Source organism: Pelophylax lessonae (genome assembly GCF_965119305.1).
Source record: "Pelophylax lessonae genome assembly, chromosome: 5".
In the NCBI taxonomy this organism is placed as follows: domain Eukaryota; kingdom Metazoa; phylum Chordata; class Amphibia; order Anura; family Ranidae; genus Pelophylax; species Pelophylax lessonae.
Window position 1 is genome coordinate 232,080,119 of NC_138772.1, and position 25,959 is coordinate 232,106,077.

General features: G+C 41.7%; 1 protein-coding gene across 1 annotated transcript in view; it reads right to left on the reverse strand.

Annotated features, from left to right (window-relative positions):
• Nucleotides 1–7,906: 7,906 nt before the first annotated feature.
• The window catches only part of PKD1L1 (polycystin 1 like 1, transient receptor potential channel interacting), a gene marked incomplete at its 5' end in the record, with an annotated part of 292,229 nt that continues 274,176 nt past the window's right edge, over nucleotides 7,907–25,959 (reverse strand). Inside the window, 2 exons of the mRNA XM_082258926.1 lie at nucleotides 7,907–8,636; nucleotides 23,569–23,651. Coding sequence (XP_082115052.1) covers nucleotides 7,985–8,636; nucleotides 23,569–23,651 — 735 coding nt within the window. The 3' untranslated portion in view covers nucleotides 7,907–7,984. The remainder of the gene's footprint in view (nucleotides 8,637–23,568; nucleotides 23,652–25,959) is intronic.

Sequence of the window (25,959 nt, forward strand, 5' to 3'; positions counted from 1 at the left end):
GGTGTCAGAAACCAGAAAGCAAGCTACTCACTAGGGGGGTGGGGGGAACCTCTGGGTGAGTCTAGGATGGAAAAGGACCTGGGGGTACTGGTAGACAACAGGTTTGGCAGTGGCATGCAATGCCAAGCCGCTGCAAGCAAAGCCAACAGAATACTGGGATGCATAAAAAAGGGGATTCACTCCAGAAATAAAGAGATTATTCTCCCGCTCTACAAGACTCTGGTCCCGCCACATCTGGAGTATGCTGTCCAGTTCTGGGCAACGGTCTTCAGGAAGGATGTGCTGGAAGAAGGGCAACAAAAATAATTAGGGGAATGGAGGACATCACCTCATTTTGTGTTATGAGGAAAGACTACAAGCACTGAACTTATTCTCTCTGGAGAAGAGACAATTGAGGGGGGATATGATAACAATGTACAAATACTGTACTGGCGACCCTAGCATAAGGAACAAACTATTCAGAGAAAGGAAATACAATAAGACACGTGGCCACTCACTAAAACTAGAGGAAAAGCGGTTTAACCTTAAAGTGCATAAGGGAATCTTCACTGTAAGAGCGGTAAGGATGTGGAATTCTCTTCCACAAGCAGTCGTATCAGCAGGGAGCATTGATAGTTTCAAAAAACTATTAGATGGGCACCTTAAAGACCACAACATACAGGGGTATACAATGTACGGTTAACAGCAAACACACACACACATCATAGGTTGAACTGGATGGACGGATGTCTTTTTTCAACCTCACTAACTATGTAACTAAGTAACACCGCTGTCCCCGTTTTTTTTTTTATTTACCATTTTTTATTGACCTCTTTTATTTAACATTATCTATTGATTGTTATATTGCGATTTTGCACTGTGATTTTTGTGATTTAGAAGCAGCGCTGTATATTTATTTAATTGGTTTAGTATCTAGAGGTTTAGCACCTTACACTATAGCAGCAGCTTCAACTTTTCACGTAGTTGATTCACAATATTTATCGAGCACTTATAATTGAAACCATAGCATGGGTATTTTAATAATTATTAGCAACACAAGTGAGTACACCCCTAAGTGAAAATGTCCAAATTGGGCCCAATTAGCCATTTTCCCTCCCGGTTTCATGTGACTCGTTAGTGTTACAAGGTCTCAGGTGTGAATGGGGAGTAGGTTTGTTAAATTTGTTGTTATCGCTCTCACTCTCTCATACTGGTCACTGAAAGTTTAACATGGCACCTCATGGCGAAGAACTCTCGAAGGATCTGAAAAAAACAATTGTTGCTTTACATAAAAATGGCCTAGGCTTTAAGAAGATTGCCAAGACCCTGAAACTTAGCTGCAGCAGGGTGGCCAAGATCATACAGCGGTTTAACAAGACAGGTTCCACTCAGAACAGGCCTTGCCATGGTCGACCAAAGAAGTTGAGTGCACACGCTCAGCATCCTATCCAGAGGTTGTCTTTGGAAAATAGATGTATGAGTGCTGCCAGCATTGCTGCAGAGGTTAAAGGGGTGGGAGGTCAGCCTGTCAATGCTTAGATCATACACCGCCCACTGCATCAAATTGGTCTGCATGGCTGTCGTTCCAGAAGGAAGCCTCTTATAAAGATGATGCACAAGAAAGCCCACAAACAGTTTGCTGAAGACAAGCAGACTAAGGACATGGATTACTGGAACCATGTCCTAGGGTCTGATGAGACCAAGATAAACTTATTTGGTTTAGATGGTGTCAAGCGTGTGTGGTGGCAACCAGGTGAGGAGTACAAAGACAAGTGTGTCTTGCCTACAGTCAAGCATGGTGGTGGGAGGGTCATGGTCTGGGGCTGCATGAGTGCTGCCGGCACTGGGGAGCTACAGTTCATTGAGGGAACCATGAATGCCAGCATGTACTGTGACATACCGAAACAGAGCATGATCCCCTCCCTTCGGTGACTGGACCACAGGGCAATATTCCAACATAACGACCCCAAACGCACCTCCTAGATGACCACTGCCTCGCTAAAGAAGCTGAGGGTAAAGGTGATGGACTGGCCAAGCATGTCTCCAGACCTAAACCCTTTTGAGCATCTGTGGGGCATCCTCAAACGGAAGGTGGAGGAGCGCAAGGTCTCTAACATCCACCAGCTCCGTGATGTCGTCACCAAACCAAAAATCCAGTGGTGATTAAATACCACAAAAAGAAAGCTCAATTTGTGAGAACAAAATGATGATAAAAATTTTGTTTGGGTACAGTGTTGCAGGACCACGCAATGGTCATTCAAAGTACGGCAGCGCTGAAAATTGGCAAGGGCTGGAAGTGCCTAAAAGACTGGTTTTGAAGTGGTTAAAGAGCTAATTAATCAAGGCTGAGGACTGTTCTCCAAGACTTAAGGCTCATACACACTATAAGAAAATTGGGTGAACATTTTCGTCCAAAGAATTTTCGTACGATTTTCGTATAGTATGTACAGAACTTTCTACAGCCGATTTCTGAATTTTCGTATGAAAATTCTCAAAGGGACAAACTCCAAAATTTATCTTGTACAGGAAAAAACAAATTATTTTTGTTAATTGTGTACCTTTTCATACGTAGAACAAACCAAAAAATTATTTCAATATATTAATAGTAAAAAGATCAGGTCTGAGCTTGTAGGCCCATTACAAGATAACTGGTGACAAACAAAAGTATTACCTTTTTCAGCTATGTATACAAATGGGGGAGCTCAAGTCCATAATAGGGATAGTATTGCCTTGGTCCCAAAAGAACCACAATGGCTCAAAATTCATGTGGTTTGTAGACAATAAGGTGCCAGCATTTGGAGACAACACAAAATAGTGCAAAAAAAATATGATCTTACTACAGGGAGCCAAGAATGAATGGCTATTTCCCTCTTTACAACAGTCGTTAGTAGTGAGATATCCGCTTATCTTTGCTCTAGTGTACTGAGTGCTGGGACATGCTGGGACCTTCTCTCAATGCTGATCTGTATGCAGGAGAAAGGTTTCTTCCTTGGAAAAGTGTAAAGGACTGGTCTCTGCAGTCAGATTTTATAATAAAGACCATTTGAGGGATTTGTTATCAACCTCTTTAACCACCTCAATGCTGGGCACTTTCACCCCCTTCCTGCCCAAGCCAATTTTCAGCATTCAGTGCTGTCGCGGTTTTTTATTTTTTGTGCTACAAATAAAAAAAGACAAAAGTTTGAAAACAAAAATGCATTTTTCTTAGTTTCTGTTATACAATTTTGCAAATAAGCAATTTTTCTTCATAAATTTTGACCAAAATAAACTGCTACATTTCTTTGGTAAAAATAACCCAAATAATTGTGTAAAATTTACGTGCTATAGTACCAGGTGTCTACAAGCTATAGTAACAATCATTGAAAATTGATCACACCTGATGTACTGATGGCCTATGTAATTTCTTGAGGCCCTAACATGTCTAGACAGTACAGATACCCCCAAATGACCCTTTTTGGAAAGCAGACCATCCAAGGTATTTAGTAAGAGGCATGGATGTTGTAATTTTTTCCCCACACTTCTTCGGAAAATGAAGAAATTACATTTTTCTTTTTCACAAAAATGGCATATTAAGTTATTTCTCACACACGGCATTGGCAACTACACCCCAAAACATATTCTGCTACTCCTCCTTAGTATGGCGATACCACATGTGTGAGACTTTTGCACAGCCTGGCCACACAGAGAGGTGAAACATCCAAGGAGTACCTTCAGTCATTATCCAGTTTTAAGACTAGGCCTTCTTCCAACACTGTTTATTTACAAGTAAAAATCAGTATTTTTTACTAGAAAATTACTTAGAACCCCCAAACATATATTTTTGTAGCAGAGGCCCTAGAGCAGTGATGACAAACCTTGGCACCCCAGATGTTTTGAAACTACATTTCCCATGATGCTCATCTACAATGCAGAATGCATGAGCATTATGGGAAATATAGTTCCAAAACATCTGGGGTGCCAAGGTTCGTCATCACTGCTCTAGAGAATAAAATGGTGAGTTTTGCAAATTTTTATGTTACACGGCATTTGCGCAGCAGTTTTCTAATGCAATTTTACACACTAACTCATCAATACATTTTAATGAATTTCAATGCACACAAAGACAATATAATGCCCACATTTTTGGAAAAAATTTGGCGTTGCACTGGATAATAGATACAAAAAGTCAGGCTTTAAAATTGCACACGCTTGTGAAATAGCACCAAATTTTAGTATTTAAAAATCTACATAGGGGACGCTTTATAAGCCTTTATTGATTACCAGTTTAGAGTTACACAGGATGTCCGGTGCTAGAATTATTGCTCTCGCTCTGACGTTCACTGCGATACCTCACATTTGTGGTGCCATCGCCATTTACGTATGCGTACGGGACCAATGTGTGCGTTTGTCTTTGCACAGAAGGGACATGGTGCTTTAAATGTTTTATTTATTTGTGGGACACTGGTACACTGACCGATGTTTTTGTGCACTTGTACACTTTGACAGGTGTTGATCGTCCACCAGCGGACACTGACAGATGTTGATGTCACACTTTTGCAGATGTTTTTGTGCACTGGTACAGATGTTGATGGGGGACACTTGGACAGATGTTCATGGGACAGGGACAGTGGTGCTTGGTGTACTGTGTGGGGATGGCTGCAGTCTGTGTGATCTGTGACCGCTCTCTATGTAAAATCATCATTTACACAGAGAGTTCTCAGCACAGGCTGCAGGATCCCCCGCTTCCCCCCCCCCCCCCCACACTGAGCTCTCATTGAGCTCAGCGGGGAGAACTGACAGAGACACATGTCTCTGTTTACACTGTGAAGGCTGTGATTGGACACAGCCATCACGTGATCGGCAGGGCCAATCACATCGCCCATATCGCCATCTGTGATTGGCTGTATCTGAAGAACACAAAATTGCATCACTGCGCAGTCTTGTGGGCACCTGTTCTGAGCTCCGTACAGGTACATCCAATCAAAACGGGGAAGCTCCCACCCATCCGTTTATGTACAGTGGCTTGGTGGGAAGCAGTTAGGGTCAGAAATGGCTCAGCTATAGGTGAGGAATACTTAAAATGTGGAACAACATTTATTTTTATCTGGTGTAAGGCATTAACTCCCAGGACTGTTGACAGTGTATATGTGTCACCTAGGTTTCTCATCTACACATGGTGTGAGGCTCTGTGGTGTGTGTCTGAGATGGAACAAACAAAACTTTTGTTTGGTCTGAATCTTAAGTCCTGTTCTGGAGCCTGGAGGCTCTGGGTCTACATTTTACCTGGTAGCCAGACCTCATACATTAGTGTCAGCTGTCCACAGCATTTATATATGTGGGTTTAGTGGTGATCAGGGCACGCTACCACACTTTCTCTGCTGTGAAAGCTTGCTGCTGGGTGAAAAATCTGACTGCTGACAGAACACTTGGAATACAACAGCTATTTTAGTGATAGCATCCAGTCATATACCTGAAACCTCCTCTTTGCATTTATATCATAGAATGAATTGCCCAATACACTTAAATACTCTTGCAATGCCCCCCAAACCAGTAGGATTAAATGCTCATTAAGTACAGGGAGTTGCAAAATAGGCTGCATTACCTACCTTGTTTTTTACTCCAGCAGTGTTCCTCCAGCAGTACAACCAGTCCCCCACAGTCTTTTCTCTAAAGGCCCGTACACACGTACCGATCGTCGGCATACAAACGTCGGTGGACGAAGGATCTGCCGATTGTACGCGTGTTAGTATGGTGCCTCCGACAGATGTCTGCGCACAATCCGCGGACAAAAGTCTTTCGTGCAAACATGAAAATATTTGTATGCCGACACCAGAACGGACGATTGTTCGCCTGTCAGTACACAATTCGGCCGACAGACCGCAGATTTGCAAGACTGGGCATGCTCAGAAAATAGAAAACACAGGGAAAGTTAACCATTACATGACATCACTTCTGCAGTCGGCGGACAAAATTCTTGTGCTGTCCTTGTGCTGTCTTTGCACTTTTCAGCAGACACCGACATCCCGGGGAGAAAAGAGGAACATTTGTAAGCCGACCATCGGTACGTGTGTACGGGGCTTAAGATACTCTCTTCTTTAGTCACATTATTGTCCCCACCACATACAATAATACAGGGTTTATAGCTTTGCTTTGTTAGTGATAATTTTGGAGGGAGAAGAGAACAGCATTAGAGGTGGCTAGAGAAGGGAGTGAAGTAAGTAATGCAGCTTCTTCCTGTACCCCGTATACCTTTTTTTTCCTTTCCTTTTTTCCACTTTTTACAGATAAAAATGCAAAAGTTTTTATTCTTGTAAGCCTAAGTAGAATCCAAAGCAAAAGAGACTATATAGAACACACGTGTGTGTGTGCGTGGTGTGGGTGTGGCAGCAGCTAAGAAATGTTGGCAGTTGGAAGCAAACAGTCTAGTTTTGAACATTCGGGAACATTCTGCCATTCATTCTTATGGGGCAACTTACCAAAGTTGGAGGTGGCCATCTTCATACAGCTCTAGTGTAAAAGCTCTAAATCTCACAGCTTAGATGTTATAAAAAAACACTTTAAAATAAGTAAATATGATATACTTGCCTATCGATTTACTAACGCTAACAATATAAGTACTTTAAATAGTCAGTGTTGTTTAAGAGAGTTTAGTTCCGCTTTAAAGAGAATTGAATCCTTCCAGTGTGGGGGAAGGGGGTCCCACTATAAGGGTATTTTATTTGAATAAAATAGAGGAGCTAGTAAAACAGATTTTACAGATTTTACTACTAAACGTTAACCAGGTAGTGACCCAATTTTTCAGGAGGATGATTGTTATAATCACTTAATAGAGGTGCATCAGGCGTCCAGTACAGCAGAACAGCCCCACCAAACACAACACTCTCCAGTAAAAAAATACCTTCTAATTAATGTGGCCATAGAGTGCAAGCCAGGGTGGAGATTAGGCGAAGTACTTCACCAATTGCAGGAGCAATATATATATATATATCCTGGTGTTAAAATTACCAGCATTTTACTGTATGAACTGGAGGTAAGGAATAGCCATATATGGTTTACGAATCCTCCCAGAGGAAGATATCAGGCTCAATCTGCATGATAGTACCGCAACATAGAACGTTACCCTGGCTTGAAAGGTTTTTAGTCCCCCGTCCGCCGGGGGGAGTGTTGTGTTTGGCGGGGCTGTTCTGCTGTACTGGACGCCTGATGCACCTCAACTGAGTGACTATAAAAATCATCCTCCTGAAGAAGCGGGTCACTACCTGTGAGACATATTGGGGACAAAAAACGCTTAATTTTAGAAGTTTCTATGTGATTGTGCCTTTTGAGTGTATATAACCTCTACCGTCTGAAATAGTTGTTTAGCTATGTTTGGCTATATTTATATGCTTCTTAGTTGGAAACAAACTTTTTGGACATGCATTCCATTTGACTAATTTTAACTCACTTATGTGTTAAATAAAAATGTATATATTTTTATACCTTTTGTATATTTCTATGTGTTTAAGGTACCTAGAAAGTCCTGTTTCATTTTTTGGAGACTTGATAGCTGGGGATCTAGTCTCCTGTATTTCCCTTTTTTGTGCAAAATATCTGTGGGATGTTGGTACCAGTATCTGCACTTTACCGTAGTGGCTCATTTTTATTTTCCTTTACCTACTCCTTTCACTTTCCTATGTCTCATTACTCTCCTCCCTCTCTACCCTTATTTATAATTATGCAATTATTTTGTTGGTGAAGATTTAGTTACAATGTCAAAGTTGGGTTTAAAGACCATAAAAATTACACTTAGACATGCTGGCTGTACAAAAAAAACTTTTATTACCAACATGAGATTTGTATCAAGACCTTTATTTGAATATTGCACTGAATATACATAAACCTAACTTGTTTAATAAAAAAATATTCTACAAAAAAAAATAATTATTCCACTTATATTGGATTTTCCACTTAATTTAGTGACTGTTACTCTCAACTTTGCCTCTATTATACTACTAGCACTATGTATTGTATATTTCCAAAGAATAAACTACCAACATTGTCGAATGAAATGTGGCTTACTGGTCTCACTAGCATGTGAGTCATTTACTGTAAGTGCCATGTTTTTGTTCTCCATAGAACTGTGTAGATTCCTTTCAATATAGACATTTCCAGTTTCCTTTTCCACTTTAGTTTCAGAAAAGCTTGTTAGGAAAATGTAGTGCTGCTGTTGTGTAATATCGTCATCCTGTAATTTTACTGACCTTGTTTGTTTATTTGCACCCAGTAAATCCATAGTACTGTTTTCCAAAGGCTCTTTGCTATCTGAATGTTTTAAAGATTTACAGTCTTTATGTAATATGTTGTCTGAAGGGCAAAGGGATTCATTTCTTACTCTGTTTTCTGTTTGATCACACTGAAGGACAGAAACATGACTGCAGTGGTCCACTGACCCCTGATTTCTTAAACAAATATCCTTTCTTTGTTCAGTGTGGACTTCTTGAGCTAATCTTAAAATGGATGCAAGCTTTTCAATTTCCAGGCCATTTTCCTGTCCAGTCTTGACTAGGCACTTACTATTCATTTCTGTATTGTTATTGTGTCTTTTCTGAACATCCTCTAGATTATTACATACACTTCCAAGCTCAACGGTTTCCATATTTGGTTGTTGATTTTTTTTCAGACCAGATTCATGTGAAATACTAAGAAAAAAGAAGAAAAGACAAAAGGAGGTAAAACGATTTTGGATGTATAAACAGAGTTCTGACCCCCCCCCCTTTCCACCTGAGAGAGTGCCACAATCAATACTAGTCAAATTAATTAATTAACCCGAATAATCAGGAAATTAAAATACATGGTACAAAGGATATTTTTTCCATAGTTGCAAAGAAAGATAGCTAATTTCCAGGAAATTAAAAATGTTTTGCAGAAGTTGAAAATGTTATATATCATGTTTTTTCCTGCACGGCTAAGAACTGCTGCTGAAGGAGAAATTTTAATTGATGCTCCAGCTGATGCAGCTTTATGGATTAATAGAAATGAAAACAGCAATGATAGCTTTGACTAGAATAGTGCATAAACATTGTTTTTATTTCCACTATGCAGGTTTCGGGAGTATGGTATGCAGTGGCGGCCCTTCCATTAGGCGCGCAGGGGCGTCTCCCCCCCTAATCCATGCGCCCGACCCCTAATCTACGTGCAGGGTGCCTGACGCATGGATTCCAATGTTTTTTTTTTTAAGAAGCACATGATTAGAGCCGGAGGCTTCAAAAAGGGTGAGCTTTGGGCTCAAAGCACTGCGCCCAAAGCCCGCCAAGTTGTGTGACATTAGCGAATTAATAGTGCTAATGGCTTCGTGTTTCGCCTCACAGCCAATCAGGAAGTGGGTCCTGAGTCCCTATTGGCTGGCAGTCCTAAGACCCGATTGGCCATGAGTTCTAACTCCTGATTGGGGGGGAGGAGAAGTGACCACCAGGACTCGGGAGGAGACGCAGGAGGAGAAGCTGCCACCTGCATGGGGAAAGTGCAGGGCCTGACAGGCGATCGATTGATCTGTTGATTGTGCAACAGGGGGGTAGGTTGTGTGGTTGGCTGGCTGGGGCCAACCCCCCCAACCACCAAGAAAATTGAGCACCAGCCTCCACTGATGGAATGTGAAGAGTAGGCTGTCTCCTGTGATTAGGTTACTAATTCTGGGTCGTCGTCCCCCTCTATTGCTCCTTATTATGCCAGACACAGTGAATAACCTACAAAGGCGTAATTATATTCAGGGTATGCACTCTTGCTATTTTTCATATTCACATGATGTAGTATGCTTATACATAGGTTGGTACAGTTCACTTGCATTCAGAAAGAGGTTGATTCTAAAGGTAGATATATATTTATATAAAGTTCACTGCATTGCACCAAGCGTATAATTGCCAATATTTATATTTTACATTCCCCCGCCTTATTCTAATGAAGTAACACATTTTTTTCAGTTAAGCATTATGAGTTTCTGATGGTAGTAGGAGATTTTAACAAAGTATATTGCCTGAAATGGATAGTTACTCTCCTCCCCCTGGGGTACAGTACCCTAGTTACCTCTCTACTTTTGTCCAGCTACTACACGAGCTTGGATTAATTGATTGATGGCTTATAATACACCCTAGAGAGATAAAAAAAATGGTTTCTTTAAAACACATACAACTTTGTCTAGAATAGATTTAGCAGTTGGTTAATATTTTATACCATTAATTTATAAGAATGAAAACTGTATATGGTTAGGGAAATTTCTGATTGCTCTTTTTTTTTTTTTTTTTTTAATTTAAACATTATAAGGCTTCTTACTCACAGAGAAAAGAAAACCCTTGTATGTTACAATTGTTGCATCTTTCTTCTTGTATTTATTCCAAGCTTGATTATTTGTTGGGGTGGACTAAATCTACAGCTTCTCTATTGGTCATCTTGGATGCTGTGAAAGTGTGTCTCTGAGGGCTACTTGTGAAACAGATCTTAGTTTATTAAAGCAAAGAAAAGCGAGAGGAATCTGACAGTACAAGTAAATAGAGTTGAAGTGGAATAAATGAATAGACCCTCTACTATTTATTTAAAGAACTGGAAGGTGGCACAGGATGTAAAAATTGCACTGAAGATCGCAAAACATATGCATTTTTTCTTACAGCAGCACTACTTTAAACAGAGAGATAAAGTAAGCATTTAATAAAAACTATAAGACATAATTCTCAGCAGCCATCTGCATGTACAGTGTATACTGTAGGAGCAATAGTGTTATGAAATGGGCATAGTAATCTCTTCTACATCTAACAAAGTGGAAAAATTCTATTGAGGGGGTTGGAAATAGTATTTGTTGAGAAAGCATGGACTTTAAAGTCACTTGGTAAAATAAAAATAACACTTTTTATTGATTGACAATTTCAAAAACATATAAACACATAAATAATTTGCTTCAAAGGAGGCGTTGATACATAAACCACCAAATACAATGTTGGTATATGGCTATACAGAATACATAAATGTAATGATAATCTAGATATGTCACATCATAAAGGTCTCACAGACGATGACAAGGACGTGTGTTGTCGTCCATGAGGTCGATTGGTGCAACATCTGATGTGCAAATAATTAATACAGCCAGAATGCTCTACATGTTTCGCTTGAAAACAGCTTCCTCTGGAGCTACTGGTACATTTGCTCTGCATAATTGAAACATTAACATTTAGCTAGGGTATGTGTAATTGTACATTATAGTTTTAAGCAGTGTATAGTGGTGATACACAGGAAGCCAGTGAAACTGGCGAAAACATAATTGCAAACAAAAGATATAAAGTACATTTGCATGGATATCAAGCACCTGCATTTTATCAAGGTGTATTTTGATAAGGCCTATGGGGAACACCTGCAAAGGACCAGAAAAGGGACCACATATGGGGATCAGTGCATGATAGAAATATGGCTAGAAGAACTGGGTATAAAGTATTAAATCGTAACCTCACATACATGGGTATATCCAAATTATAACTCCACGGTAAAAGATAAAAACAAAGTAAATAACGAGGAAGGTGGGATATGGTGCCAGAAACGTCATAAAGATGGTAATGGATGTTTTTAAGAAGCGTAGTTCATATAAATATAATTAGACCACCTAGGATGTTAATTATAGCATAATACGTTTGTATTTAAGGCAAAAAAGCTAATAGAAGTAGCAAAAGCCATAGAAAAAGGGGAAAAAAAAGGTAGACCCAAAAAACATGAAAAAAACATGCATATGATTGAACCACCTAAAGAGTTGCAGTTATATAGAGACTCTTTAGGTGGTTCAATCATATGCATGGTTTTTTTCATGTTTTTGGGTCTACCTGGTTTTTCCCTTGGCTATCCCTTGGCTATGGCTTTTGCTACTTCCATTAGCTTTTTTGCCTTAAATACAAACGTATTATCCTATAATTAACATCCTAGGTGGTCTAATTCTATTAATATGAACTACGCTTCTTAAAAACATCCATTACCATCTTTATGACGTTTCTGGCACCATATCCCACCTTCCTCGTTGTTTACCTTGATTTTATATTTTACCGTGGAGTTATAATTTGGATATACCCAGGTATGTGAGGTTACGATTTAATACTTTATACCCAGTTCTTCTACCCATATTTCTATCATGCAATGATCCCCATATGTTTTCCCTTTTCTGGTCCTTTGCAGGTGTTCCCCATAGGCCTTATCAATACACCTTGATAAAATGCAGGTGCTTGATATCCATGCAAATGTACTTTATATCTTTCGTTTGCAATTATGTTTTTGCCGGTTTCACTGGCTTCCTGTGTATCACCACCATACACTGCTTAAAACTATATTGTTTACTGTAATGTACAATTACACATACCCTAGCTAAATGTTAATGTTTCAATTATGCAGAGCAAATGTACCAGTAGCTCCAGAGGAAGCTGTTTTCAAGCGCAACATGTAGAGCATTCTGGCTGCATGAATTATCTGCACATCAGATGTCGCACCAATCAGCCTCATGGACGACAGCACACGTCCTTGTCATTGTCTGTGAGACCTTTATGATGTGACGTATATCTAGATTATCAATACATTTATGTATTCTGTATATCCATATACCAACATTGTATTTGGTGGTTTATGTATCAACGCCTCCTTTGAGGCAAATTATTCATGTGTTTATATGTTTTTTAAATTGTCAATCAATAAAAAGTGTTATTTTTATTTTACCAAGTGCCTTTAAAGTCCATGCTTTCTCAACAAATACTATTTCCAATATTTAGGATGTGGCACTCTATTTACTACTCTTGCGCTCAGTAAACTGCTATCTGGTAGCCCATACTCAAACAATATCTATTGAGGGGGTTGGTTTTCCAGCAGAGATATATAAGATTGTTAGGAAAATACTCTTGCTATCACTTTTTAATACTAGTAATACATCTTTTGCACAAAGTGTATTACCAGCCTCTATGCATGAGGCTATACTGGTAACTATAACAAAGTCAGGTAAGTATGCAATTCATCCAAAGTCATATTGCTCGATATGCTTGCATTCAGTAGCTGCTAAATCAATAGCTAAAATCTTAGCAAATCGGTTGGTTGCGGTAATACATAAAAATTATAAATTGTGACCAATCGGGCTTTATGCCTAATAAATCTACAGCCCTTAATATTCGATGCACTTTTATAAATGTCCAAATACTTTCAGATAAACAATACCATCACTAGACGCAACTAAATTGGTTTAGTTGCATATAGAGACGCCACCCTTGCTGAAACATACGTAGAAACGTAGGACTGTCACTTCTGTGTCCTGTGTGACATCAGATCCAGCCTGAGAGCTGAGAATGAGGCTTGGAGCACATACAAGGTTTGGAGCACATGGCAGGTATGGTGGAGCAGTGTTTACCCATACATACTGTATATACTGGTGCCAGTTCACCACTTAACTACCGGAAAATTTTACCCCCTTAATGACCAGGCCATTTTTTGTAATACGGCACTGCGTTACTTTAACTGACAATTGCGCGGTCGCCTAACTGACACTTTTAGGGGGACCAGTGACATTACTACAGTAATCAGTGCTAAAAATATGCACTGTTACTGTACTAATCACACTAGCAGGGAAGGGGTTAACACCAGGGGCGATCAAAGGGTTAAATGTGTGCCTAGGGGATGCTTTCTAACTGCGTGGGGGATGGGCTCACTGGATGAACACAGAGACCTGTGTTCATCACTGACAGAACAGCCATTCTGTCTCAATGGAGAGCGATTGCTGATTGGCTCCCCCTCTAGCCAACTGGCACGTGCGCATGCCCACACTAACTGCTACACAAAGCAATGTATGTTGTTTCGCGTAACAGAGCCGACCTACCGCAGTATAACTACGGCGGCTGGTCGGAAAGTGGTTAAAGGCACCTATACATGTGAGTGTAACCATTGCTTTTTTATTTGTATTGTACTGATAATAAATACTACACAATTACATTTTAATTTATGTCTCCCACTTGGTCATCGTATGTGTGAATTACCACCTAAATTGGAGGAAGACACTGGAGTCTATTGCCAGGGTGATTAGAGCCTCTGAGGGCTAAAATGCAATTGGACCTACCTGCAAAAGTGGTCAAACATCTCTGGTGAGTGTGCATTCACACTTTTTGAGCACAAGTGGTAAAGATATGGAGTTATAGAAGACTTTGAAGAATTATTGGTGTTGGAATTTTTTTTTTTTTCAATACGTTTTATTAATATTTAATTCAATTTTACAATCAATTAAAATAAAGAATTTCCACAAATTACAAGCTCGTTTTGATTCCCCCCTATAACCCACCACCCCTGTTCCTCCCATCCCCTTATGTTTTTCACTCCATTCCACTGTTACGCTCCTATACCTCCTCTCTGTATAAATTTAACAGACCCTAGTCTTTAGTCACCCCCCACCCTAATCTTTCCATATTTCTATGTAATCTCTGGTCTTCTTAAAGTCTGTCCATTTTCTCCATTTACTGGAGAAGCTGTCAACTTGTTCCTCATCTCTGCTGCATATATATTCCATATCATAAATATATTTAACTCTAGTACACCACTCCAATACAGTAGGACCCTCAATTTCAAGCCATTTTTTTTTTTTTTGAATTGTCCCTTTCGTTGCGTTTAAGAGATTTGGTACTATCGTATTTCTGTACTGCTTTAAGGATCTATCGGTTCTATGCAGGGCTGCTTTTCTCAGAGAATAGGTGCAGAAGCTCCTTCCTTCTTAACCACCCCTTGACTCCACCCCCTACCCACCTAAGGGCACCATTCCTTGAGTCCACCCCTTTTTAGAGAAGTATAATTTTGTGGTGCCATATATTTTGTATGGAAGCGGGAAGCAGAGGGCCTGAGTCAGAGGTGGTGGAACTGAGTTCCACCAAGTTCCAGCTGAAAAAAAGCCCTGGTTCTATGAAATAAACATGTTCAGTGGTAATCCATAATATTCTCACCAGTAATTTTACTAATAAATTGTTGTATCTTTACCAATATTCCCAGATCTTGGGGCATTCCCACCAGATATGAACCATTGTGTCCTGCAGCTGACAGCCCCTCCAACATTTGATTTCTCTGGTTGACATTTATGCGCTATTTCCGGTGTTATTTACCATCTCGATAGGCACTTATAATTCATTTTGATGGTGTTCACATCTATAGCAGTGCAGTGTATGGCTCTCAGCACAGCATTCACTTCATGCTCTTTTAAACCTGATCCTGTTTCTTTTTCCCAACTTTCTATAAATGGACGTTTCCTCATACCCACAATTTCAGTTAACATCTTGTATATCTGAGACATACTATGTTTTATTTTTGTTAATGGATTACAGAGCTTTTCCAGAAGGTTCAGCTCTTTTTCTGATCTGATGGGCTGAGCCAAAGATCCTACAAAATGTTTTAATTGTAAATATCTCCACACATTTAGTGTAATCCCTCCCCTAGTGTTAAATTTGTGATATGGCCTAATCTTACCATTGTGTGTTATATCTTTTAGCTGCAAAATTCATCAACCAGCCACCAAACTGTTTCTCAGTTCCTGGTAGAAATTTTTTTGTGCCTTTTAGTGATAATAACAGAGAGTTGTATTCCCACCTGGCTTGTCTATATAACATATCCCAAGTCTTATATACAACTCTCATTACTTTGGTGGAATCCAAATATTTCTATCGAGTTGTGTTCAACTTAATGTGATTTCTATCTTAACCCATCTCTTTTCTGAATTTTTTTTCCACACTTATCATACGTGATATCACAGCTGCTGTGTAGTATCTTCTAATATCTGGTGCCGCTAGTCCCCCCTGTATTTTATCTCTACTGAGAGCCACATACTGCACCCTAGGTTTTTTCCCCTGCCAAATAAAATTCAATAACATTGTCTTTATTGTTTTAAAATATACTGGCGGGATAGAAATAGGTAACATTTGAAATCTGTATAGTATTTTAGACAATGTTATCATTTTAAACATATTTATTCTTCTAAACCAAGAGAGTGGGCAACTCAATATTTTTCTGATGTTGGATTTTATCTCATTTAGCATAGGTATATAATTGGCTTGATACAGGTTTTCAGGTAATGGTTATGTTTATACCTAGATATTTATCATTTTGGTTTTGCCCAAGTAAATGGGAATTCCCTCTGCATTCCCTGTATTTTGAATTTCTGATTTATTTTTTGGTTTATCTTAACCACTTTACGATCGCTCACATTGCTGCTACTGCAGCAGAGTGGCTCTCCTAGGCCTGGCGACGTAGACCTACGTCGCGCGCATTCCCGGCTCAAGGGTGCGCTCCTGATCCTGGTGTGATTGGCCTCAGAACTAATCAGTCACAGGACTAAAAAAAACTATTCATAAACTATGGGACTTACAAAAGCAATAAACTGAAGGGTGTGCAAAAACATAGCAAAAACATAGCAAACAGAACTGCCAACTTACTAAAGCATCAGATAACAGCTTGAAGCACCTTGTGGCGGAAGCTTGAATCAGTTGAGGTTTGATCATCCACCTGATAGAACTTGAAAAACATGTGAACAGAGGACCAGATGGTGGCCTTTCAAATCTGGGAAGGAGAGGCTTGATACTGAAAATGTCAAGAGAAACCAACAGCCCTAGTAGAATGGGCTCTGATAGGGAAAGGAAGAATTTTCTCTTCACTGTGTCTGTGGCTGTGGCTGGCAAGGTAGACTGAGAATTTTGATCACATTCAGACTATGTAGGGCAAATTCTTTGCCATATTGTGGAGCAGGACAAGGGGAAGATATATGATGTCCTCACTGAGGTGGAAAGAAGAGATCACCTTAGATAGAAAGGAACATTTTTCTCACAACCACCTAGTCCTTGTGCAAAACAAAGGACTAGGTGGTTTATAAGAAACAGCTGCAAACTCATGCCTAACAGATTTAATAGCCACCAGAAAGACAGCCTTACAAGTGAGGTCTTCCAATGGAATGTCTCTAATTGGTTCAAGGGGGGGGGGGGGGGGTTGTCTGATCTCAGGTCTAGATACTAAGGAGGCACAGAAAAGGGATTTTGGAGCGCAATATTATATGAGCAACTCCTGAAACAAAAGTCTTGATTAGGGATTGTGAGGCAAGAAATTTTTGGAATAAAATGGATTAGGTAGAAACCTGTCCCTTAAGGTTCCTCGCTGGTCATGACCAGACTAAATAAAGCCCAAAACACTAGTGACAGAATATTTCCTGAGACTTCCTATCTTAACACTAGGAAAAGTAAACCTTCCATGTGCGATGGTAAAACTTGTGGGAGCTGGATTTTGTTGCTCTGAAAGTCTGAAGAGTCGGAAATACCCCTACCCTTTAGGACTTAGGTTCAACCATGCTGTTAAAACGAGCAACTGAGAAGCAGAATGGAAGAGCCAGTAAGTTTAGTAGGTTTGGAAGAGTCCAAGTCTTGTTTACCAGAAGTCTGTGTATGTCTGCCTACAAAGTTATTCTGGGCCAATTTGGTTGAATGGAAATCTCCAGAATTCCTTTCCTCTTCTATTTTTTGCAGCAGTTAATGGAGGATTTTCTTTTAAAGGGAAGGTGTAAATCAGTTTGAATTGAGTCCACGGAATCACCAGAGCATCCACTGCTAAAACTAGAGGATCCCTGGTCTTGGCCACAGATTTGTTCAGCTTGTTGTTGATCCTGGAGGCCAGGATGTCATCAACTGGTTTTCTTCACCCTTGACAGAGATTTTGAAAGATTTCTGAGTAAAATAAACCATTCCCCAGGTCTAGGCATTGAAAGCTTAGGAAGTCCACTTGCCAATTGTCCACTCCAGGGATGTGGACAGCCAAGACAGCTGGAATGTTTCTGCCCAGGTGAGTATCAGACTTGTTTCTTTCAAGGAATCTTGACTTCTGGTGCCCTTGTGGTTTATATAGGCCATTGCTGTGGCATTGTCTGACTGTACCCTAACTGGGTGATGTGCAGAAGTGAGGTTCATTGTTGTACAAATAATCTGATGGTTCTCATTTCCAGAATGTTGATGGGAAGTTTTGAATCCTCTAGGGACCATGTCCCATGAACAGTCAATGAATTATAAATTATATATGCCCCAGTTTGCTAGACTGGCATCTATTGTCACCACCTTCCTGCGAATGTGAAGGAACGAAGGGCACCCCTTCATTGTGAGGTTGGGGTACTGGGCAGGTGACATGGAAATCCAGGCTTACAGCAAAATAAGATGTTAAAAGAGAAGTATGGGAATTTTTGGGGGGAGGAATCATACTTACATAAGTGGATGCAGCATCGGTCCGATGCTGCATCTGTCCCCCACCGGCTCTAGGACTGAGAACTGAGCGATCAAACACCACCGATTGCTTAGTTCTCAGAGCTCCCTGAGCAGAGAGCTCTCCGCCCCTGTGGTCACTGGAGTAATAGGCTGTGGAGGGGACGGGAGGCTGAGCCGGGTCCTGACTTATTTGATGAATTTATCATGGTACTTCCCATATAGGTGTACATTATCAAAAGCCATGTCTGAAAGATGCTTTTTACAAGCAGATTCATTAGACCAGTTTTAGCCACAAAATCCTGTGCATATGCACAGGGATAAGAACATTCTAAACGCTTGGCGATTTACATTCTCTAGAGCAGGGGTCTTCAAACTATGGCCCTCCAGTTGTTCAGGAACTACAATTCACATCATGCACAGTCATGTCTAGGAATGATAGAGTTTTAGAATGCCTCATGGGATGTGTAGTTCCGCAACAGCTGGAGAGCCGTAGTTTGAGGATCCCTGCTCTAGAACATCAACACAAAACAATAAGGCTAAAGAGATTGGATGCAACTGTTATAAGAGAGCAGAGTTCTCAAAGAAAGGTTTCGGGCAGTGGCAGCTGGTGCGTTGGGGGCGCAGGGGCGCTGCCTTCCCTATCCATGCCTCCGGCCCCCTAATCTGCATGCAGGGGCGCCGAAACGCATGGAGTTCAATGGGGCTTTTTTTTTTGGCCTCACCTGATTAGAGCCAGAGGCTCTAATAGGGCGATGCAAAGGGTGGACCCGGGGCGCAGAGCAGTGCGTCCCGAGCCCACCCATTGTGTGACAATAGCGAATGAAAATGCACTATTGTCACACGGATCCTCCTTTGGCCGAGGAGGAGGTGGGAGCGGGAGGACTCGTGGAGACGCCGGGGGATTGAAGACAGAGAAGCCGCCGCCGGGACACTGAGGAGAAGGCGCTGCCATGGCTGCTCCAGGTAAGTGCACTGGTCTGGGGGGGCACACTGCATTGAAGGGGGCATGTACGCTGGTCACTGCATTGAAAGGGGGCATGTATGCTGGTCACTGCATTGAAAGGGGGCATGTACGCTGGTCACTGCATTGAAAGGGGGCATGTACGCTGGTCACTGCATTGAAAGAAGACATGTACACTGGTCACTGCATTGAAGGGGGCATGTACGCTGGTCACTGCATTGAAAGGGGGCATGTACGCTGGTCACTGCATTGAAAGGGGGCATGTACGCTGGTCACTGCATTGAAAGGGGGCATGTACGCTGGTCACTGCATTGAAAGGGGGCATGTACGCTGGTCACTGCATTGAAAGAGGGCATGTACGCTGGTCACTGCATTGAAGGGGGCATGTACGCTGGTAACTGCACTGAAAGGGGGCATGTACAATGGTCACTGCATTGAAAGGTGGCATGTATGCTGGTCACTGCATTGAAAGGGGGCATGTACGCTGGTCACTGCATTGAAAGGGGGCATGTATGCTGGTCACTGCATTGAAAGGGGGCATGTACGCTGGTCACTGCATTGAAAGGGGCATGTACGCTGGTCACTGCATTGAAATGGGGCATGTACGCTGGTCACTGCATTGAAAGGGGGCATGTACGCTGGTCACTGCATTGAAAGGGGGCATGTACGCTGGTCACTGCATTGAAAGGGGGCATGTACGCTGGTCACTGCATTGAAAGGGGGCATGTACGCTGGTCACTGCATTGAAAGGGGCATGTACGCTGGTCACTGCATTGAAAGGGGCATGTACGCTGGTCACTGCATTGAAAGGGGCATGTACACCGGTCTCTGCATTGAAGGGGGCATGTACGCTGGTCACTGCAATGCCTATTACATTTTTCTGTTTGCGCCCCCCCAAAAATTTTGAGCACCAGCCACCACTGGTTTCGGGTCTCTGTTTATTTGTCTTGTCCAGTTAGCAATATTCTGTCCAATATATATGGCAGAAATTGTGGTCTGCAAGGCCTGAACCTGCAAGGGCACAGAAATCCTTTAAGAGGGTTTCCAGACACCTATCAACAGAATCCTTAAACAAAGTAGCATCCTCAACAGGAACCTGTAAGATGTTTATGGCTGGATTCGCTAGAGGTACAGCACATTTCCTCCTAAATTCTTTTTCCATAAAGTATATTTCAGCAAAAAGCTTAGGAGGAGTAAATACCCTTTCTGGATTGGGCCAGTCCTTATAAAGTGTACAAATAATTTGTGCTTGTATGGGAAAGGTCTTTCTTGGCTTAGCCGGCCACTTAGTGGCCATAGGAGCCTGTTTACATTGTAGAGAGACAGTTGCCGCTAGGCAAAGACACACAATTAGTTTGTCAACAGTAGAGAGTAATTGGCGCAATACCATAGTCTGTGATTATTAAATTCAGGGGAAGGAAAATCCTTACTTTCATTAGCTCCACGTTTAAAGCCACCCTTAATGTGTGATTATACAAAGAAGGAGGTGTAAAACACTATTAATATTATCCATGTACCCCTGGTATCAGGGGCGGATCCAGAGTCTAATCTCGGGAGGGGCACTGTCATTTTTTTTTTTTTACTAGTAATGGCGGCAATCTGCGATTTTTAGTGGGACTGCGACATTGCGGCGGACAGATCGGACCCCTAACTGACATTTTTGGGGGAACCAGTGACATTACAACAGTAATCAGTGCTAAAAATATGCACTGTCACTGTAATAATGACACTGGCAGGGAAGGCGTTTACCCAGGGGCGATCAAAGGGTTAAGTGTGAGCCTGGGGGGTGCTTTCTAACTGTGGGGGTGGGCTTGTAATACCAACACAGAGACCTGTGTTCCTAAATAGGAGGAACACAGGAGCTCTGCAGTGATTCCTGAGACAACAACGGTCTGCTGCGTTTCCAACTGCAGACCGTCGTTCTCTCTTCACAGGGAGGGATTGCAGGTGCCCAGCGCCAATCGCGGCTGCTGGCCCTGTGCCTCAGCTTCCCCGCTGGCAAGTGGGCGCGCGCCCCCAGGATCAATCCTGCACACCACCGTACAGGTACGATGATTTGCGAGAACCTGCCGCCATTTAACTGTGGCGGCTGGTCGGCAGGTGGTTAAAACAGTGACAATGTTTTAAAGTGTTCCATGCATCCCCATGCCTGCATGCCATTTATTTGCATTCTGACACATGGCTGTGCAGTGTCCTGATATGACATGCTGGTGCAGGTCCATGAAAGCACCCTGCATGCACACCAGGAGGCATGCCATATTGGCACACAGTGGCTGTGTGTCTCAGTAGAAAAAAAATGGGATGCTGGCACAAGGATAAATGCAACACTTTATGCATCCTAAAGCCAGTAAATGACAGCCCTGCATGTTAGACTCATGTCTGCAGCACACTTTGTGTAAAGGAGGCAGGAAGATTATTTTCACTGTCAGTCTATATCATCATTATCATCATGACAATCACACAATACAGGTGCTGTGGCTCAATGCATCTGTACTGTGTGATTATCATGATGATAATGATGATGATAGCATTTAGCTGCTGTATAATTCCTCATGGTGGCTGGCCAGCAGCAAGGACATGGCATAGGTGAAGGGGGATGGGTGTGTCACTGTACCTTTTTGGAGACAAATGAATTAATTGCAGTCTAGACGTTTTCCTTACTGCCCCTGTCTGCTGTGAAGATCTGTCCCTCTCAGTGTGTTCACACACAGACGCACGCTGCTGTGTCTCAGGCTTCCCCCTCAGCCTGAGCCCGCCCTCTCCTCTCTGCACCCATTGGCTGCAGGAGTCAGGCAGTGATGAGGCTGCTGACTGATATCACTCCGCCTGGCCGGAACTTTCATTTTAATGTCGCAAAATGCGGCTCCTGGTGGTATTAATCCACCTGAGCAGGGAAATAAAAAAAAAAAACTCTCTCTATGAAACAGCATCCTGGGCCCCTCTGAACTGATGGGGCTTAGGGATTATATTTTAGGTCTCCTGGGAGCCGGGGAAGCAGAAATAAAGTCCCTGCAGATGCATTTAGATAATGCCTCTGTAAACTTAAACCTGGTACTATTTTCTCGGGGGGGGGGGCAATTGACTCGATGCCCCCCCCCTGGATCCGCCACTGCCTGGTATACAGGTTAGTCTGCAGCACTGTTCAAAGCAATAGAGCCTGGCTCAGAGTGCTGCCCTTGCCTTTTCAAATCTGAGTATTCCTATATAAGACTATTAAAAGTAATAATGGTTGTCCGCTATTGTAAGAAACACATGACAGCAGGATTGGTTTAAGAGTGCAAAATAAGCATGCACAAAATGGTGCTGTGAAAAACATTCTGAAATAAGGGAGAGTGGGTCATCAGGAAACTGCCTTCCTACCATTACACCACGGCTTAGTTATATAGTAATAAAGTGGGTCTGCAAACCGATATACATAATTTACTCCAATAATTTTAATGTTCTAATAAAAAACTTTTTGAGATGGGAATGAGAGACACCTATTAGCAAAAGTAGGCAGGCATAGGACAACCCCCTGCCATGCCCCCTTAAAGGAGAATTGTACAAAAAATGGTTAGTTGAACCCACAAGTGCTTTTTTTTCCCATGAACAAATGCAGAAATTTAGAAATAGGATAAAAGGTTTAGCACTGGGAAACACTTTGAAGGATAAAAAGTGCATTTTATATAAAACTATATAGATCAAACCAAAATGAGGGGCAGAGGAGGAGGAAAGAGGGACAGAGGGGACTTTGTTCCAAACCAGGGATGGCCCCTCGAATTCAGGGACAGTTGGGAGCTATGTCTATAGGTGGCTGCCACAAATATGATTCTTAGCAGTGAAGATAATGCTGAAAAGAATGGCTGTTGGGACCCTTCCTATTTACTGAAAAAGTAGAACAATGTGCCAGGATATTGTATTCCAACCAACATCATCCTCAAAGAAAGTATGTACCTTGTAGTGACCTGCACAGTGCAGGGGTGTATTGTCATGAGATATGGAATCCACATCTTTTACAGTGACATTAGTAAAGCCTAGGTAAACAGGCTGCTACCCAGGATCTAAGACAAATGTCTTTTACTTTTTTGTTCCAATGTTTTTTTTATTTTGTTAGACCTAGCAATATTGCATGGGGGGGGAGTTCTTTCAGCAAACATTAAAGTGACACTAAATGATATCCCTCTTCTCCAAAAACAACCCATATAATGTAGATCCACTATTCAATGGCCCTGGAATCTATCCTTCATTAAAGAATACATACGTACTTAAATATATATTTTTTTTAAACCAGAATTTTGTGTCACTTTAATTCCACATCACCACCTAGTGGCATAACCACCGAACACAGCACAACACAGGTTGTTGAAACTTTGTGTGTATAAACAGCTTGATATCAGTAACTAGGTGAAAATCACAAAGTATTACCAGCACATTCCTCTCCCCAGAGTGACAGCGTCCATCTCCAACTGTTCATGCTGCATGGAACCCTCTTCATACTGGAAACAAGTCTAATAATAAAAACATACATTTCACAGTCAGTCTTTTCTTAAATTCATGTATGCTAAATAGCAATTACCACAATGTATATGTATAACACTAAAATAATTATCATAGAGGCATTTCCTATTATTTTATGTGACATGTATTTTAGCTTTTGTTTTTGTTTAAGTTTGCACATTACCCCAATGAATTAACATATTAATTAGTGATCGACCGATATCTTTTTTTTTGTTGCCGATACCAATATTTTGGCCAATGCATATCGGTATCAGCTGATATGGACCGATATTTTTGTACATTTAAAACATTTATTTATTTTTATTTTTTTTGACAGGTACTTTGGGGAGGGATCTGGGGGTCTTAAATACCCCAAATCCTCCTCTGCACTTAAAAGCATTCAAAACGCCAAGTTTGGCTGTTTTGAATGCTGTCATTTTTTTTTTAACCTAGCTCCAGACAGTACCCCCGGAAGTGATATCACTCATGACATCACTTCCGGGTTTTTGCATGGAGACCCGATCAGACCCGAGGGTTCTTAATGAGCTCAGCCAGGTGATTGCCAGACCATTATTCTTGATCTTTAAGGATAGTTTACAGACGGGTATGGTGCCAGCTGATTGGAAAAAAGCCAACGTGGTACCAATATTTAAGAAGGGGCCGAGATATATCCCGGGTAACTATAGGCCGGTCAGCCTAACATCTGTAGTCTGAAAAATTTTGGAGGGGATGTTAAGGGACCACATACAAGACTTTAGTAATAAAAACGGTATTATAAGTAGTAATCAGCATGGATTCATGAAAAATCGTTCTTGCCAAACCAATATATTAACCTTCTACGATGAAGTGAGCAGCCACCTAGATAAAGGTAAGCCTGTGGATGTGGTGTATCTGGACTTTGCAAAGGCCTTTGACACCGTTCCCCACAAACGATTACTGTACAAACTAAGGAAGGTAGGTATGGACCATAAGGTGAGTACCTGGATAGAGAACTGGCTCCAGGGGAGAGTACAGAGGGTGGTGATTAATGGGGAGTACTCGGATTGGGCGGGTGTGGAAAGTGGGGTCCCCCAGGGTTCTGTCCTGGGACCAATCCTGTTTAATTTGTTCATAAATGATCTAGAGGAGGGGATATCGAGTACAATCTCAGTATTTGCAGATGATACTAAACTAGGCATGCCAATATCTTCTATGCAGGATGTGGAAACCTTGCAAGCAGACCTGAACAAAATAACGGGGTGGGCAATTACATGGCAGATGAGGTTTAATGTTGAAAAATGTAAAGTAATGCACTTGGGGGCCAGAAACCAGAAAGCAAGCTACTCACTAGGGGGGGAACCTCTGGGTGAGTCTAGGATGGAAAAGGACTTGGGGGTACTGGTAGACAACAAGCTTGGCAGTGGCATGCAATGCCAAGCCGCCGCAAGCAAAGCCAACAGAATACTGGGATGTATAAAAAAGGGGATTCACTCCAGAAATAAAGAGATTATTCTCCCACTCTACAAGACTCTGGTCCGGCCACATCTGGAGTATGCTGTCCAGTTCTGGGCACCGGTCCTCAGGAAGGATGTGCTGGAATTGGAGAAAGTCCAGAGAAGGGCAACAAAAATAATTAGGGGAATGGAGGACATCAGCTATGAGGAAAGACTACAAGCACTGAACCTATTCTCTCTGGAGAAAAGACGATTGAGGGGGGATATGATATCAATGTACAAATACTGTACTGGTGACCCGAGCATAAGGAACAAACTATTCAGAGAAAGGAGATACAATAAGACACGTGGCCACTCACTAAAACTAGAGGAAAGGCAGTTTAACCTTAAAGTGCATAAGGGGTTCTTCACTGTAAGAGCAGTAAGGATGTGGAATTCTCTTCCACAAGCAGTCGTATCAGCAGGGAGCATCGATAGTTTCAAAAAACTATTAGATAGACACCTTAAAGACCACAACATACAGGGGTATACAATGTACGGTTAAAAGCAAACACACACACGCATCATAGGTTGAACTGGATGGACTGATGTCTTTTTTCAGCCTTACTAACTATGTAACTAAGAGCCAAATACGGCTTTGATCAAGTCTTCAGTGGCAGTGCAGGCTGGTTGCCCAGGTCTCCCAGTGGGACAGGAGACCTGGGCAAGCCGTGGAAGGCGGCGTGAGGGTGGGGGGGGACGTCCCCTCCCGCTTCTTGTAATGACAGCAGAGCAGTAGAGCTGCACGATTCTGGCCAAAATGAGAATCACGATTTTTTAGCTTGGAATAAAGATCACGATTCTCTCACGATTCTCTGTGTAACAAAAAAAATTGGGATAACTTTAC